The sequence below is a fragment of the Odocoileus virginianus genome, chromosome 7 (genome assembly GCF_023699985.2).
Source record: "Odocoileus virginianus isolate 20LAN1187 ecotype Illinois chromosome 7, Ovbor_1.2, whole genome shotgun sequence".
In the NCBI taxonomy this organism is placed as follows: Eukaryota; Metazoa; Chordata; class Mammalia; order Artiodactyla; family Cervidae; genus Odocoileus; species Odocoileus virginianus.
Window position 1 is genome coordinate 74,672,159 of NC_069680.1, and position 19,265 is coordinate 74,691,423.

A 19,265-nucleotide genomic window follows, 5' to 3' on the forward strand; every position below is an offset into this window, starting at 1 on the left:
AGGGACTTCCCTGGTAGCTCAGCTGGTAAAGAATCCACCTGCAAAGCAGGAGACCCTGGTTCGATTCCTGGGTTGGGGAGATCTGCTGGAGAAGGGATAGGCCACCCACTGCAGTATTTTGGCATCTTTGGTGGCTGTTAAGAATGAGGAAAATGTACATATATCATTAGGGAACATGTATAAATGAGTTAGTAATTTGTGAAATATATATGTAGAACTAGTTCATTTTTTTTCAAAGCAAACAGAATGGAAGAAAACTGGTAGAGTATATATATGTATATATTTTTATCAAATGTTAACCATGTATATATGTATGTCAGGTATTAACTGTGTTTCTTTGGAAATATGAGGAATCTTCACTTTTTCTATTATATAAATGTAAATGATGCTTGAATTTAAGAGAAAACCAATACAGATATATTTTGAAATGTGGTTATGGAGGCCAATTCTATCTAGCTTATTGAAGGTTGCTTCCTAATTAAGTGCTACTTAAAGTTCCCTGGTTTCATAGTTGAAAACCAGTGTAATAGGGAAGTACCTTTGTATTCTATTACAAGTTGATCACTAAAGGGATATTGCCTGTAAGCTTAAATTATGGGCAAGGGCCCATCTCTGGAAAAACCTGCCTCCTAGGTAATGAGCATTAAGCTAAAATACCTTTATTTAGCTCTCAGGAAACATGCTGACCAGGCACATCAGTGAATGACTGCAGGGAGGAGGAAATGAACACATCTCTCTTGGAGGCTGGTGGGAACCAGGAAGTGTTTGACTTTACTTCCTCCCCTTTAAGTGTGAAAGAACCCTACTTCAGGCAGGATGGTTCTTTGGAATGTGAGGCCACCATCTTCTTGTGTGCTGGCTTTCTGAATAAAGTCGTTAATCCTTGCCCCAACAACTCATTTCTCCACTTACCAGCCTATAGTGTGGTGAGCAGCATGAGCTGCACCAAAATTTGTTAGAGTTCAAGATTTGCTACTCATGGCTAGCCAGCCCTTGTTGGGGAGTTTTCAGGTAAGGCCCTAGCAACTGCCCGGCCACTTAACCTGAGGGTCTTGGCTTCAAAATTCCCCGAAGCAGCACCGGCTTCCCCAGAACTTGAAAATTGAAGCAACAAATCGATATTTAAGAGTTGACAAGCTCCATCCACACAGTAGGGTAAGTTGCTCTGGTGTGTTCAGCCGGAACCTTTTATTTCCTCCTCATTTGGGGCTTTTCCTTGGGAATAAGCCAACTTGTTTTATATTTGAGTGGGGTACCCTGCTGGAAAGCATAGAGATGTTGGACTTTTACTAGACACATGAACCAGTTCCTTTGCTCCTTTGGATGCTAGCATTGTGGGTGAGGTTTGTGTTTTGTCTGTCTTGAGTTTCCATCTTTAAAAATGGGGAATATTTTACATATGGTAATATGGATGTTTCAATGTGCAAGTTTGATGCATGAATCAGGGCACTCAAAGCTGGTGCTCTGGGACAACCCAGAGGGATAGGGGAGGGAGGGAGGTGGTGGGGTTCAGGAGGGGGGTGGGACACATGTTGAAGTATGGCAAAAACCACCACAATATTGTAAAGTAGCCTCCAATTAATAAATTGATTTTAAAAATAAATAAATACAGAAACATGTAATTGCAAGATTGAAAGAAAAAAAATTGGGGAATGTTTGAATTAACCCTAAAGAAAGTTCTCTGAAGCTCATTTTGGATAAGTCATCTGATTACAGCTATGAACCCCTGGGTGAGAGGACAATGATATTTTATTATACTGATAACAATGTGTGAGCACAGTACCTGTTAGGATCCCCGCAAGGGATTTAGGCAGGGTTATCTTGGGACCCTCTGTACCATGTACTGCTATCCTTGCTGTGTTAAGTACTTCATTTATGGTCTCCTATGTTGTTGGCATATGTAACACCCCCAAGACCAAACTTGAAGGTTTATTTAGGATTTTCTGCTTGTCTTTGGGTTTGTCATTTCATTTTGTTTGGTACTGTCTCTCTATCTATTTACAGCCAAATCAGTTTTGTGATATTTGAAACTCTTAATGATGTCAAATGGAGGAAACAAACAGGAAAAAAAAAACCCAACCCTGTCTCCTCTTGTCTAAAAGTGGGACATTCTCAAGAAGAAAAGGTTCCACTTCATTCCTAAAATCACCAAAAGTTACAAATAGAAGTAAAATAAATATTTGTAAAAAGCGTTTAGCCATCTAGACCAGTGATGTTGATTTGACCCATTTGCCAAAACCCAACCTCTTTTGTAACTGATAGGTTTTACATTGTTTTACCTGATTCAGGGCTGAAATTTTGGAGTGGAAACTGTGAGGTCTATGTGTGTGTGTGTGTGTGTGTGTGTTTGTATATGTTATAGGTTGTAGAAATGCCAACATTACTTAGTAAAAGGGCTCTATTGAATTCAGTTCAGTTCAGTTGCTCATTCGTGTCCGACTCTTTGCGACCCCATGAACCGCGGCATGCCAGGCCTCCCTGCCCATCACCAACTCCCAGGGTCTACCCAAACCCATGTCCGTTGAGTTGGTGATGCCATCCAGCCGTCTCATCCTCTGTCGTCCCCTTCTCCTCCTGCCCCGAATCCTTCCCAGCATTAGAGTCTTTTCCAGTGAGTCAACTTTTCGCATGTAGTGGCCAAAGTATTGGAGTTTCAGTTTCAACATCAGTCCTTCCAGTGAACACCCAGGACTGATCTCCTTTAGGATGGACTGGTTGGATCTTCTTGCAGTCCAAGGGACTCTCAAGAGTCTTCTCCAACACCACAGTTCAAAAGCACCAATTCTTTGGCGCTCAGCTTTCTTTATAGTCCAACTCTCAAATCCATACATGACCACTGGAAAAACCATAGCCTTGACTAGACGGACCTTTGCTGACAAAGTAATATCTCTGCTTTTTAATATGCTGTCTAGGTTGGTCAGAACTTTCCTTCCAAGGAGTAAGCATCTTTTAATTTCATGGCTGCAATCACCATCTGCAGTGATTTTGGAGCCCCCAAAAATAAAGTCTGTCACTGTTTCCACTGTTTTCCCATCTATTTGCCATGAAGTTATGGGACTGAATGCCATGATCTTAGTTTTCTGAATGTTGAGCTTTAAGCCAACATTTTCTCTCCTCTTCCACTTTCATTAAGAGGTTCTTTAGTTCTTCACTTTGTGCCATTAGGGTGGTATCATCTGCCTATCTGAGGTTATTGATATTTCTCCTGGCAATCTTGATTCCAGCTTGTGCTTCATTTGGCCTGGCATTTCTCATGATGTACTCTGCATGTAAGTTAAATAAGTAGGGTGACAATATACAGCCTTGACGTACTCCTTTTCCTATTTGGAACCAGTCTGTTGTTCCATGTCCACTTCTAACTGTTGCTTCCTGACCTGCATATAGGTTTCTCAAGAGGCAGGTCAGGTGGTCCGGTATTCCCATCTCTTTCAGAATTTTCCACAGTTTATTGTGATCCACACAGTCAAAGGCTTTGGTATAGTCAATAAAGCAGAAATAGATGTTATTTTAGAACTCTCTTGCTTTTTTGATGATCCAGCGGATGTTGGCAGTTTGATCTCTGGTTCCTCTACCTTTTCTAAAACCAGCTTGAACATCTGGAAGTTCATGGTTCACGTATTGCTGAAGCCTGGCTTGGAGAATTTTGAGCATTACTTTACTAGCGTGTGAGATGAGTGCAATTGTGCGGTAGTTAGAGCATTCTTTGGCATTGCCTTTCTTTGGGATTGGAATGAAAACTGACCTTTTCCAGTCTTGTGGCCACTGCTGAGTTTTCCAAATTTGCTGGCATGTTGAGTGCAGCACTTTCCCAGCATCATCTTTCAGGATTTGAAATAGTTCAACTGGAATTCCATCACCTCCACTGGCTTTGTTCGTAGTGATGCTTCCTAAGGCCCACTTGACTTAACATTCCAGGATGTCTGGCTCTATCTAGGTGAGTGATCACACCATTGTGATTATCTGGGTCATGAAAATCTTTTTTGTACAGTTCTTCTGTGTATTCTTGCCAGTTTTTCTTAATATCTTCTGCTTCTGTTAGGTCCATACTATTTCTGTCCTTTATTGAGCCCATCTTTGCATGAAATGTTCCCTTGGTATCTCTAATTTTCTTGAAGAGATCTCTAGTCTTTCCTGTTCTATTGTTTTCCTCTATTTCTTTGCATTGATCGCTGAGGAAGGCTTTCTTATCTCTCCTTGCTATTCTTTGGAACTCTGCATTCAAATAGGTATGTGTGCCTTTCGCTTCTCTTCTTTTCACATCTATTTATAAGGCCTCCTCAGACAGCCATTTTGCTTTTTTGCATTTCTTTTTCTTGGGGATGGTCTTGATTCCTGTCTCCTGTACAGTGTCATGAACCTCCGTCCATAGTTCATCAGGCACTCTGTCTATCAGATCTAGTCCCTTAAATCTATTTCTCACTTTCGCTGTATAGTCATAAAGGATTTAATTTAGGTCATACCTGAATGGTCTAGTGGTTTTCCCCACTTTCTTCAATTTCAGTCTGAATTTTGCAATAATGAGTTCATGATTTGAGCCACAGTCAGCTGCTGGTGTTGTTTTTGTTGACTGTATAGAGCTTCTCCATCTTTGGCTGCAAAGAATATAATCAGTCTGATTTTGGTGTTGACTATCCAGTGAGTCTTGTGTTTTTGGAAGAGGGTGTTTGCTATGACCAGTGCGTTCTCTTGGCAGAACTCTTATTACCCTTTATCCTGCTTCATTCTGTACTCCAAGGCCAAGTTTGCCCAAGGTGTTTCTTGACTTCCTACTTTTGCATTCCAGTCCTCTATAATGAAAAGGACATCTTTTTTGGGTGTTTGTTCTAGAAGGTCTTGTAGGCCTTCATAGAACCATTCAACTTCAGCTTCTTCAGTGTTACTGGTCAGGGCATAGACTTGGATTACCGTGATATTGTATGGTTTGCCTTGGAAACGAACAGAGATCATTCTGTGGTTTTTGAGATTTCATCCAAGTACTGCATTTTGGACTCTTGTTGACTATGATGGCTACTCCATTTCTTCTAAGGGATTCCTGCCCACAGTAGTAGATATAATGGTCATCTGAGTTAAATTCACTCATTCCAATCCATTTTAGTTCGCTAATTCCTAGAATGTTGATGTTCACTCTTGCCATCTCCTGTTTGACCACTTCCAATTTGCCTTGATTCATGGACCTAACATTCCAGGTTCCTATGCAATATTGCTCTTCACAGCATCGAACCTTGCTTCTTTCATCAGTCCCATCCACAACTGGGTGTTGTTTTTGCTTTGGTTCCATCCCTTCATTCTTCCTGAAGTTATTTCTCCACTGATCTCCATTAGCATATTGGGCACCTACCGACCTGGGAAGTTCATCTATTGAATTAGCTTAAAGGAAATTAAGCACTTATATAAATACTCAAATATAAAAGAAACTAGCTAGAATGAATTTTGGGTTCATGTGATCTAGGAAATATTCAGTATTAATATCTGGTATGAAAGTTTGTGTAAGCTTGTTGGTTTGATTTATATGGATTTGTGCTTTGAGTCATCAACATTATGTATATTACTTTTGTTGTACCTAAGTTTATTAGAAATCAAAGAAGACCTGTTCTTGCTACAAAGTTTGTCAGCAAGAAAAATAGCAAATGACAAAGCTTAAAGTAAATAAAATAAAGGTATATGAAGTAGAAGTTTTAGGTAAATTCTATAGGAATAGTTGGGCTTCCCTGGTGGCGCTAGTGGTAAAGAACCCTCCTGCCAATGTAGGAGACATAAGAGACGTGGGTTCAGTCCCTGGGTTGAGAAGATCCCCTGGAGGAGGGCATGGCAACCCACTCCAGTGGGATTCTTGCCTGGAGAATCCCATGGAAGAGGAGCCGGGTGAGCTACAATCCATGGGGTCACAAAGAGTCAGACACGACTGAGGCGCCTTAGCACACACAGCACAGCACACAGGAATGACTATATTTGGGGAATGTCTATCTGAAATAGTCTCTAGATTTTTGTAACTTGAAACTAAGTTAAATGAAGAGAGTCATTGACTATCTAGCTCATTTCAAATAGGATAAAATATTAGAACATTAATTGCTAGGCATGTCTAAATTTACCAGCTTTTTCCTTCTTAGAAGAGGAAGACTAAAGCGTAAGTGTGTTGTCAGGAAATGCTGATTTGACAGTTTTACAATTACTTCCTGGGTTTTCACTGAAGATTAAGGTTTTAAGGTTAAGAATTGTAAGGAGAGTATTTCAGTATGCAAGATGTAGGGTGTGTGTTTTTAGCAAAAAATGTATGAGGCATGAAAATGTATTTTGTTAAAGGGAAAAATGTGATTTTGTTCTAGAGATTGTTCTGAATGGAAAAAGTGAGGGACAGATTAATATGCATATAGAAGATTGTGTAAGGATTTTGGAGGTAGAACACTGAAAGTTTTTTGTGTGTGATCGGAATTAGCTAAGATAGAATTTAAGAAAGCAGAGTTTAAAGGTAAAGTGGTGCAAAACCTGAATTTGGTTCTCTAAGAGAACAAAGTTTTCTTAAAATAATAAAATGCTTTTGGTAATTGTTTCTTTAAGTGATCTGTATTTGCTACTGAGATCTTTTCTTTTTTTTTGAGATCTTTTATCGCTGGTTAAAACTTTTGATACTTTTGATAAACTTCCCAAAGATCAAATTCTAAATGAAGTTCATTTGAAGCTAGTTAACTTTGAGGTTTTCCTGAGGATTGTAACATCTCAAATTATTTGTTTTCTGTCCGTCTCAGAGGAATATTAAACTAATTAGGCTTATTTGGTATGTTAAATTACGTGGGAAGCATTGTCAAATAAGGGGTGATAAAAATTCTTGCAGTGTATTATATGTAAATGATATCCACAGCGGTAGTTTGAACAATTTTTTTTCTCAGAACCCCTTAATAAATAAGCATGGTAATGCTGGGAAAAAAAAAAACACATTTACATCATTTGTAAAGATGAGTAACATACATGTTCTAGAAATTATATGGAACTCCTAAAATTCTGGTGCGTGTATGAGTGTGTACTAAGTTGCTTCAGTTGTGTCTGATTCTTTGTGACCCCATGAACTGTAACCTGCCAGACTTCTCTGTCCATGGGTTTCTCTAGGCAAGAATACTGAAGGTTGTTGCCATACCCTCATCCAGGGGATTTTCCTGACCCAGGGTTTGAACCCTCATCTCCTACTTCATCTGCACAATGACTTTCGAATGATTCTATGGCTATTTTGTGAAGAAGTGGAGAAGAGGGATGAAATCCTTTGTGTGCAAAGCATTTGTGCTATTACATCAGGGAAAATGAAGGAAATGAGAGTGAGTATATGTTGCTTCAAACCTTAACTCCTCTGGCTGAGTTAGCTGTCCCAGCCATTCTGGCCATTATGCCAATTACATCCAACCCTCTAGTGTCTATCATTCCTATCCAGCCCCAATTTCTGGCACTGGGTCTCATGACTTCCCTTCCTAATAGGGGTCAATTAGAAAATCCCGTGTTAGGTTTTAAAGTACTTGGTCTGGTATCATGGAAGATCTGACAGGCCCTCAGTTTGGGCCAGAAGCCACTCCCAGGGGAAGACAGTTTCCTTTCCCCATTATCTCATAGGGAAAGTGAAAGTGAAGTTGGTCAGTAACGTCTGACTCTTTGCGACCCCATGGACTGTAGCCCACCAGGCTCCTCCGTCCATGGCATTTTCCAGGCAAGAGTAGCCGAGTCTTCTCCAGTGGATCTTCCCGACCCAGGGATCGAACTCAGGTCTCTGGCGTTGCAGGCAGACGCTTTACTGTCTGAGCCACCAGGCACCCTGATCTCATCGGGAACCTAAGTGCAAATGATTAGCCCATGGGGTTTCTCAGGCTTATTTAACTGGAGAGATTGCAGCCTTCCTTAATAGGGAGGATCCTCTACACCCAAAGCCCACTTGGCAGTACCCTCAGCTGAACCAAATTGGGACCCTGATGAAGGAAGAAATGCCCTTATTAGAAAATGAATGCATCTTGGCAAAACTTTATAAAGGAGAACCAAAGCAAAGAGTTTCAAGAAATTCAGCAAAACAAATGAAGACCTCTCTGAATTTTTAGAAAGGACTTGTAAAGTTTAGAGATGTCACACTAATGCAGATCCCAAGGCCCCCAAAAACATTAGAATGGCAAATTTAACGTTTTTTGTAGAGGTGGGGGCAAAGTGCCTCAGATATTGTGAGAAAGTTGCAAAGATTAGATATTTGGAATGAATCCTTTTTAATTGGTAGATGTTGCCTTTAAAGTGTTCAACAAGGAACAACAAAAGAAAGAAGATGCAAAACAAAACCACTATTTTTGTCAGTAAGTCACCACTGGGGCTCTATACTAAAACACAAGAAAAACAATAAAAGAGAGCCTCTTATTGGTAGAAAGAAAGAAACACCCTGGTGAATGAGAAGGCTTAGGGGCTCCCTTGGACTTGAGGCAGTATGAGGTGGTAAATAACAGTTTAAACAAAAATTTTTTTTTTTAATCAGTTTAAAAGGAAAAACTGGGGGCTAAAATGTCCTTTTGGGACTTTGAAAATTCCCAACATACGTTGAAGATTCCCAACATACTGCTGGGAATGTAGGCCATGCACGTGTGTGAGGCCATGCACAGGTGTGAGGCCATAGTTCAGTAAAGACCTGAGAGCACCTGAGGTTCGGTTCTGATCTTTAACCCTGAGGATTTGTGCAGGCAGGACGTGAGGACCAAGGGCAGCATGTAACCTGGCCTAGTGTGGAAGGTGAGGCCCAGCATGCACAGAGTCTTGGCAAAGATAGGAGACCTACTGATTCTAGGTCCTTGAAGAAATCTCTGTCCAGTCATTAGCTGACCACTAAGCTAACTGAGGAGAAATTTCAGTGGCTCCACACAACACAGAAAACTGACTGTTTAGAATTAGTTCCGAAAGGTCACTAACCACTCAACAACAGCGAGTCTGGGGGGAGGAGTGTGAAACCTGATTTCCAGAGTTCCCACTTTATATCTTTTAACATGTCTAGTTTTCAGCAAAAACAAAACAAAGGTATGCAAGGAAAGAAATTATGATTGGTTTAAAGTGTATGTGTGGGATGGAAACTGTGCCTAAAGCTGTCCAGAAAATGGACTTACTAGACAAAGACTTCAACTATTTTAAACATGTTTGAAGAGCTAAAAGAAATCAGATCTAAAGAACTAAAGGAAGGTATGAGATCAATATCAAATAGAGAATACAAATAGTTAGAAATTATAAAAAAGGAATGAAATAGAATGAAATTAAGTAAAAAATGAGAATTTATTACCAAATTCAAGGCTGTGAAGATTTATCAATATGGTTTCTTCTTATAGCTTTACAGTGTTATCTCTTATACTTAGGTCTTTGATCCATTTTGAGTTAATTTTTATACATGGAGTGAGGAAGAAGCCATAATTTGTTCCTTTGCACGTAGATATACAGTTGTCCTAATGCCTTTTGTTGAAGAGTCTATTCTTTATTCTTTGGATGGTGTTGTGTGTTGAATTGAGTCCCGCTGCAAAAGATATGTCTGAGTCCTAACCTCCAGTACCTGAGAATGTAACCTTATTTGGAAACAGTCTTTGCAGTTGTAACTAGTTAAGATGAGGTCATACTGGAGTAAGGTAGACACTTAGTCCAGTGTAACTGGTGTCCCTATAAGAAGACACACACAGAGGGACAATGGCCATATGACAACAGAAGCGGAGATTGGAGTGATACAGTTGCAAGCCAAAGAATGCCACGACTGGATGGCCACCACTAAAAGCTAGAAAAAGGTAAGAAGTTCTTCCCTTTGGGCTTCAGGGAAAGCATGGTCCTGCTGACACCTCAATTTTTTGCAGCTCAAACTACAAGATAATGAAGTTCCATGTGTTTTTAAAAAAATGTTTGTTTAGGTATTTATTTTTGGCTGTGTTGGGTCTTAGTTGCTGTGGTATATGGGATCTTCGTTAAAGTATGTGTGATCTTTTGTTGTGGCACACAGGCTTTGCTAGCTGTGGCACATGGCTCAGTAGTTGTGACCCAGACTTAGTCCCCAACCAAGGATCAAAGCACGTCCCCTGCTTTGGAAGGTGGATTCTTAACCACTGGACCACCAGGGAAGTCCCAAAAGTTCTGTGGTTTTAAGCCATCCAATGTGTGGTACTTTAAGGCAGGCTTGGGACACTAATACAAATAGTGTTGACACTAACGTTAAAAAAAATCAGTTGACCAAAGAAGTTTCTGGACTCTCAATTCTATTCCATTGGTCTATAGCTTTATAAGGCTTTCACCTCCTTGGTTAAATTTATTTCCTCCGAGACATTTTATTCATCTGGGTGTTATTGTGAGTGAAATTGCTTTCTTAATTTCCTTTACAAATTGCTCTTTGCTGATGCATAGGAAAACTGATTTTCGAGTGTTGGTCTTGTGCCCTGCAACTTTGCTTAGTTCGTTTATTAGTTCCAGTAGAGTGTGTGTGCGTGTGTATGTATGTTCTATGGGATTTTCTCTATATAGAGTCGTGTCATCTGTAAACAGTTTCTCTTGTTTTCCAATTCAGATGGCTTTTTTTTTTTTTTTTTTTTGGCTAATTGCTCTGGCTAGGACTTCCAGTATAATGTAGAATAACAGGGTGAAAACAAGAACATTGTTCTTCAGGGAAAGCTTTCTATTTTTCACCAATGAGTATAATATTAGCTGTGGGTTTTTCATAAATGTTTATGTTTAGAAACGATCTTGAATTTTGTCAAGTGCTTTTCCCACAGCAATTGAGATTGTGTCCCCTCTCCCCTTTGTTCAGTTAATGGGGTTTATTAGATTGATTTCTTCATTTTTATACAGTGAAAACTTTTATATTTAGAATTAGCCAGTTGGACTCATTATTGTAGTTAGGAGCCAGTTAAACATATGCCTTCATCAGTTCTGATTAGGGTGTTGACCTTAGCCATGTCAACATCATCGTGCTTTTTCACAGCATGTTTAATCTAGCGCTTGTTGGCCTTGACATTCACAATGAATACCAGTGTGTTGTCTGTTTCCTTCGCCGCTGACTCAGTGGGGAGGCGGAGCTTGATGATGGCATAGTGTTCAAACTTGTTTCTATTAAGGGTGCTCTTCTAAGCTTATTCGGGCTGCCTTGAGTCACAGTGTTTTGGGCTGTCAGAATGTGTATGATGTCCAGATCTTTTTTTTTTGTGGCTGTGGATGCCTTTGAACACTGCTTTGTTGTCTTTAAAGCCTTTACTGTAGCCTTGGCTTCAAGAGGGGCAGCAGCTTCTTTCTCCACCTGTGGCGCCATCTTCATTCATAAAAAAGATTTCAGATTGATTTCTTATGTTGATTCATCCTTGCATTCCTGGGATAAATCCTACATGATCATGATGTATGTATGATGTATATACTTATGTGCTATTGGATATGGTTTCTGAATACTTTTGTGTCTTTGTTACTGAGGGGTATTTTTTTTTTAATTGAAGAATAGTTGACTTATAATGCTGTGTTAGTTTCTGGTATAAAGCAAAGTGGTTCAGTTATACATATACTTTTTCATTATGGTTTATTATAGGATGATGAATATAGTTCCGTGTTATACAGTAGGGCCTTGTTTATCCATCCTATATACTCAATCACATATGCTAATCCAAAACTCCCAGTTCTTCCCTCCCTGACTTCCCTCTCCCTTGGCAACCACAAATCTGTTCTGAGTCTTCTTGTTTGGTAGATATGTACATTTGTTGTATTTTAGCTTCCACATAAGTGATATCATATGGTATTTGTCTTCTTCTGATTTACTTCACTATGGTAACTTCAAGGTTGTTCATCCATGTTGCTACAAACGGCATTATTTCATTCTTCTGTATGGCCGAGCAATGTTCCATTATATATACCACATCTTTTTTATCCACTCATGTGTCAATGGACATTGAGGTTGTTTTCATATTCTGGCTACTCTGTTATGCTGCTGTGAACATAGGGATGCATGTATCATTTTGAACTAGAGATTTGTTTGGATACATGCCCAAGAGACAGATTTCTGGACCATATGGTACCTCTAGTTTTTTTGAGTAACTTCCACAGTTTTCTATAATGTCTACACCAATTTATAACCCCACTAACAGTTTAAGATGGTTTCCTTTTCTCCACATACTCTCCAACATTTATTATGTGTAGACTTTTAGATAATGGCAGTTCTGACTCGTGTTACAGGATATTGAGTATTGTTTACTTATCTCTCCCATATACTGTTTGGTTGCCACGCTGTGTCTGACTTTTTTGTACCCCATGGACTGTAACCCACCAGGTTTCTGTCCATGGGATTTTCCTGGTGATAATACTAGAGTGGGTTTTCTTTTCCTTCTGCAGGGGATCTTCCTGACCCAGGGGTTGAACCTGTCTCCTGCATGGCAGTTGATTCCCAGTTGATTTTCACTGCATGGCACTGAACCACCTGGGAAGCCTAGGTATACACACAGACACACACACACACACACACACACACACGTGGGATATTGGTGTGTAATCTTGTGATGTCTTTGCCTGGCTTTGGTACAAGGATAATACTAACCTCATAGGTGTTAGGGCTTCCCTGGTGGCTCAGCAGTAAACAATCTGCCTGCAATGCAGGAGATGCAGTGTGACTATATAAATACTCCCAATATGTTAGCCAAAGACCACACTAAGACTTATCACCCCACTTTCATATGACCTGAACTTTACTCACCCGCCTGGTATTGTTCCAAATATTCTGGAACTTGTTTTCACATTTCTCCCTGCTGCCCCCACCCCTATTTTAATGTTCCATCTAGAATGCAAACAGACATCACTGTGCTTGGAAAGGGCTTGCCATGGCCACAGTGCCATGGGCTTATCTACTCCTTGACCAGATGCTCAGAACCATGGAGAGAAAGACTCAGGACAAAACAGACACGAAGTTCAGCTGAAAGTTATGTTCCAGATTTGCTAGCTATATAAGCTGGTGGAATCAGGTCTAGAATCCACTTCTGTTGATTATGGATACTATGAATCATATGAATACTATGAGTATTAGTATTCTGTCTTGTTTTATTAAAAACAAAACCATAATCAACAAAACCTCCCTTTGTTAAAAGTACTTATATATAAAAAAAGGTATATAAATTACGTTGGTACATCAGTTTTAAGCACTAGAACCTTTTCCCTGAGAACAGCCGTTGATATTGTTTCATACACAAAAGAATCCAAGAATCAAATTTGGGCTGCTCAGTATACTCCAAAGATACGTTATGTATATGTTTGTTTCAAAAATTTCAGAAACCCAATTATAGTTTTATCATCTACTGAAAGAGGCAAACATATCAAATACAAAAACACAGAAAAGAAACATAAACTTTGGAAAAGGTAGTCTTTTTAATAACTGTTTTATCACCAGGTTAAGTCATGCAGTTACAAAGTAGTTAGAAATTTCTAAAAGGATATTATTGTTAAAAAAAAAAAAAAACAAAGAAAAGCTCATTCTTACATAAATAATATCTAGTACTTCATTGGGACACTACTGTTCAAAGGCCCTGGCCAAATAATTCCCAAACAAAACACAACCCCAGGTTGTTTCCAGCCCATTGGGAATGAAGCTGTGTGCAAAGATGAGGCCTCTAAATGAGGACACAAAGTCAGGGCAAGTTGGGGCCATTGGCAATGCTCAGGGCTGCCAGCCAGACTCCACAGAGGGAGCCCAAGTGGTTTTTCCTGGGACACTCTACTTGAATTATTGTTCAATTAGTCAATGCAACAGATCTTCAAAAGAGAACAATTAATTAACATGATAAAGAGGTTATGACATTCTTTGGACTATATATCATAATTGTGGTTAGTAAATTCCGACAGCCTTAACAAAAATAGCCTCCATCATTTGCAGGTATGAAGATAACTTAATTCTCTACTGGGCTTTTTATTTTTGCTGGATGACAGTATGCAATTGACAAGCTATAAATGATACTGTTTTATGTTATAAAAATACTAGCTTTTTTCATTTATTATGTTTATAGGCATTCACTGCTTGAGTCAAGGTTAGGCTTGTTAAATGAGTCAAGGCAATTTTCTTACAGCAGCATGTACTTTTTCTAAAAGAATAAAATACATAAAGAGAAAATTTTTTTTTTTAACCTGTAAAATCGAGTTATTTTGCTGATGTAAAATACCAATAACTCACATGAGAACCATGCTACCTCCTGAAAATGCCATATACCTGCTTCTTACATGTGTCAAAGCACCTGACAGACTTGTTCAGAGCTAAAGCAGCAAGTGATTGACTGGTCTTGGACAACAGGTGCTTTCCTAGGGCCATAGCTGACTGTGCTGGGAAGCAGCCATGGAGAAAGGCAGCACAGGCAGACGGAAAAAACTTTATTTAAAGGCAAAATGCCCAAATGACTCTCTGGAATAGCTAATTTCTACGATCACTTACTAGCTTATATATGATCCCCTAGCCTGAAATTTTTTTTCTTAAGGGGCTGATTTGGATTGACTTGTTGCGAATGGTGTCCATTATTAAGTCATGAGAGAGAGATTTCTGTGGTTACATGTAAACTTGTGATAGGTCTGCAGATGAAGAGGTGAAAAGGGTAGTGAAGTCAGCCACAGTCTGGTCTATGTGAAGGTCACACCAGCTTCATTGTACACCTTGAAGACTTTCTCGATGGCGTTGACATAGGCAGCTGTTCTCAGGTCCAATCCCAGGTTATATTTCATGGCTGTGCGCATAATTTGCTGAAATGAAGGAGAAAACGCAGTGATTATCATCCTGACTCAAGCAGCCAATCTGTGAACACAACAAGGCACATAGAGCCTGGTACAAGTTACCCGGGTACCACTTTAGGACTGGATTTGTATAGCCAAAGAGAAACTATTTAGGCAGTAGAACAACTTCTAGTTGGGAAGGATTAATTCTCTGGAATTAATACAAATTATTGTTTAGGCAACAAGAAGGTGCTACTCTGTTCTTCAAAATTTAAGATGTGGGCTATTTCTAGGCCCCTTAGACGTCTAGTAATCTGAAGCAAGTATGATATACACTAATAATAAATGAAATAAGGATGGGGTGATGGAAATGTTCTGGGGTTAGGGGTGATGGCTACATAGCTTTGTGAACATACTTAAAGGCTGTTTTGTTATCTATTTTAAAAGGGTGATATTTACAGTATGCCAGTTATCTCAAAAAATTAACAGCAAACACCATGATTAATATCTGCTCTGCTATTTTTTTTTTTCGGCGGTGGGAAGGGAAGAGTGCAGGGGCCCCGCGAGCACCCACGTGCCCTCAGCTTCCCTCTCCCTGCCACCGGGACCAGAGGGAAGGGACACGTGTGTGCACGGAGGTGACAGCCGCGCTCCACCAGACCCCCGGCCCCGCTCGCCCCCCCTGGGAAAAGGGACGGCGGGGCCGCCCTGCGACGCCCCCGGACTCTCGTCCACGCCACACCTCTCCCCACACCACCCGTCCCAGCCCGCGGGCGAGGGCGCAGCACCCCGAGGCCGGGAGGCGCCGTCAGGGGCGCCCCCATCTTCTCCCTCTCCTCGACCCGCCTCCCCTTCCCCGCTCCGTGGAGGACGGCGGCCCGTCGACGGCCCGGGGTGAGGCAGAGCGCCCGCGGAGGGAGAAGAGCGAGGGTGGCACGGACCACCGCCACGCCCCGGGCGGCCGGAGCGACAAACCCTTGTGTCGAGGGCTGACTTTCAATAGATCGCAGCGAGGGAGCTGCTCTGCTACGTACGAAACCCCGACCCAGAAGCAGGTCGTCTACGAATGGTTTAGCACCAGGTGCTCTGATATTTCAACTTAATGCCAAGTGGACAGAATCTGAACTTGAGAAGAAATTAAGAAAACTGGACTCAAACTGTGCTTGAAAGGCTCTGAAATAATGATCAAGTTGTCAAGAAAACTTTGACATATACCAAATTCTATGCAGCAAGGTAGTTTCCTATAGCTGTAACAGAGTACTGTGCACTGAGCTGCAATCCAGTTTGGCTGACATCACTCCTCCTAACTTGGCATTATTTATTTCAAAGTCTGGAAAACATATTGAGGACTCTAGAAACAACGCTCATCATTTAAGAATGAAAAAGCACACGTTCTGGAACATTTAAACAGACTGATATTTTCTGTCACTGCACACACAATCCGGCAGCTGAGGCGACATGGTTGAGCTGCGCTTCATGTAACTAGCAGAAACACAAACACCATCAGTATACGTACCCTGGCAGAGCGCTCCATGGTGTAAGCTAAACCAGAGTGCACGATGTCTTTCTCAGAGGCACCCTGTTAGGAAAAAGAATAGTTTAACCAAAAGCACACAAAGACATGCCTCACCTGTCAGAGCACAAAGGATTCTTAAGTCAATATACAGCGAGATAGAATTGTTTTCTTTCAGGCAAGATATACTTAATTTAAAATATCTATTTATAAATTTTTTAGAGCTGGGAATTACTATCACCACTCCTAATATGACATATAGAGCTGTCAAACACATATTAATGTGCCAGATAGAAACTTTAAAAAGTAGCTCACCAACTACTTATCTATGCTGAACTTTATCCGATAAATATTTGTTCACTCAGGAAGGTACATTTGTATAACGTTTGTATCAATTAAGAAACATGGGCTAAACCTTATTCCAAACTTGTTCTACCAAATTAGGAAACACTTGCTTTACAAGTGGAATGCTGCTATTCCTTTCATTCACTCATTCATTCAAATATTGTGTATCTACTATGTGCTAGGAACTCTTCTAGTACTGGGGACACAGCAGGAAACAAAACAATGAAAATTCTCTCTTCTCATAGTTTAGATTCTAGTTAGAGGGAACAGCATACACACTGCTAAGATCACCAAAATTTTGAATTCAGACTGAGAAGTGACTGAGGCCTTCCAATGTTAACAGGGTAGAGGGATGACAGGGATCAGCAGAAGGACTGGCGAGTGAAACAGGAAGAAACCCAGGAGGATGTGGTATCCTGGAAGCGAAGATATATTTTCACAGGGAGTAATCACCTGTGACCAGTGAAGTAAGATGAGAACTGAAAAACGACAATATAGCAAATGACAGTTTGGCAATGTTGCCAAACTGGCTACTTGGACAAGAACAGTTTTGGTGGAGTGCTGGGCAGAATAGGAGGTATGAATATAGAAGAACTGAGAACAGAGTATATACAACTCTTAAGGAGGTATGCTGTATTAGCAGTGGTCCCCAACTTTTTTGGCACCGGGCACTGGTTTTGTGGAAGACAATTTTTCCATGGACTGGGGAGGGAGGATGGTTTGGGGTTGATTCAAGTACATTACATTTATTGTACAGTTTATTTCTATTATTATGACATTGTGATATATAATGAAATATACAACTCAGCATCATTTCCCACTCACTGACAGGGTTCTGATATGAGCTGCAAGCAACTGATTTATTACGGTCTCTGTGCAGTCAGATCTGTTGATGATCTGTATCTGCAGCTGCTCCATAGTGCTAGCTAGCATCACTGCTTCAGCTCCACCTCAGATCATCAGGCACTAAATGCTTGTGAGGCATGTGCAACTCACAGTACGGTTTGTGTTCCTATGAGAATATAATGCCATCACTGATCTGATACGAGGCGGAGCTCAGGTGGTAATGCCAGCAATGGGGAGTGGCTATAACTACAGATGAAGTTTCATTTATTGCCTGCTGCCCACCTCCCGCTGTGCAGCTGGTTCCTAATAGGCCACAGATGGTACTCAGGGGTTGGAGGTCCTTGCTATACAGGAAATACAAATGACAAGACCTAGAAGGGCAAGTGTGATTCAAAGATTTATATTTTCTTAAGACAGCATTTGTTACATTGATAGGAATGACTGAAGAGGGAAAACTGATGATGCAAAAGAGGCAAAAGTTTGCTGGAAATTGAAAACCTTTGAGAAATGGAAAACAGGTCATCTAGTTGCCCAGAACAAGATGCAGGCTGAGATGGAAGCAAAAAGAGTTGCTCTATAACAATAACAGGGTACAGATACCAGAAGCTGGGTAGATGTGCAAGTTCCCTGATGCTTCACTTTTCTGTGAACAGATACCAGGTCATGAACTGGAGTGCAGGGGAGGAAAAAAGGAGAAAATATGATATAATCACCAGGAAAATGAGAAGATAAGTGGAACAGGGGAAAGTAACTTAATTGCTGGGGAACTGAGAGCCTACTTGAAGTTACAGTTTGAAGAGTCAGTGGGGCCTCCTGCTACAGGAAAGAAATGGAGGAGGCAAAGCACGGAATTTCACAAGGTTTTGGTGTTAACAAGAGGGTGTGATGAAGCAAAACAAGACCAGGGAGTGACTGTAATGATGGTGAATGGAATTTAAGTGAAGATAGGGGTAATGAGGGACAGTGAAAACATGATCAGGTCAACGATATAGGTCCTGGCAGGGCCAGATCATGGCTGGGGAGGGGGAGACTAGAGGAAAGGAGCTGGGGGGAAAAACCTGTGTTTCAGCTAAAACTTATTATAAAACTCCTGTAATAAATAAGTCAATAAGAGATGAGAAACAACCTTAAAATCTAAAATTGGAAGCACTGAAAGCATTTGAAAGTGGCAAGACTGATACATTGGCTGCTATGTGGCAGGCCATGTGCTGGGACATGGGGTGACCATGGGGAGGAGCAAGAAGCCCATCTTAGAGCTGCTGCAGCGGCAGGACCTGGGAACGCAAGTAACTCCCCGTGATGGAAGGACAGACGAAATGGCACACGGAGGGACCAAAACTAAGGGATGCATAGTTGTGGAAAAGAGGAAGGTTCTTTGAAGAGAACAGTTAGTATACAGAGTGGAAAAAACATTTTCTCATTCAAAACAAAGCCCTTAACATTTCCCCATGTTGTAACAGTCTTAAATTATTTTCTATGATGGACTATTTCATAAGATCTATAACTTAGCCATTTTCTGGCCCTCCCCCACCACCGGAATGTTAAATCAAACCCAATTTTGAAAATGACTACACACATAGTTCCAGTGACATCATGCACAAAATCATTACTCTCCTTTAAAACTGTTTTTGTAGGATTAATTCCCAGAAGGGATGTTATTATAGTGTCAAAGAGCAGGAACACTTTAATAACATTTTTGCACTGTCATCAGAATCAAGGTACAACTGCTTTACCACAGACATGGTGAGTATAAGATCCATTGTTTCAGCTAGTTTAATACCTTAAAGGATCCTTATTTTAATTTGTATTTCTTTAGCAATGAGGTTAAACATTTCTTCTAAGCCTATTTCCTGTGATTTTTTTCATGGTGTCTGCC

At 40.6% G+C, this 19,265-nt stretch overlaps 1 protein-coding gene across 1 annotated transcript in view; it reads right to left on the reverse strand.

Annotated features, from left to right (window-relative positions):
* Positions 1-13,340: 13,340 nt before the first annotated feature.
* GLUD1 (glutamate dehydrogenase 1) overlaps positions 13,341-19,265 on the reverse strand; it is a 36,729-nt gene continuing 30,804 nt past the window's right edge. Inside the window, exons 12-13 of the mRNA XM_020904854.2 lie at positions 16,202-16,264; positions 13,341-14,715 (exon numbers count right to left, since the gene is read on the reverse strand). Of these exons, the coding sequence (XP_020760513.1) occupies positions 14,596-14,715; positions 16,202-16,264 (183 nt within the window). The 3' untranslated portion in view covers positions 13,341-14,595. The remainder of the gene's footprint in view (positions 14,716-16,201; positions 16,265-19,265) is intronic.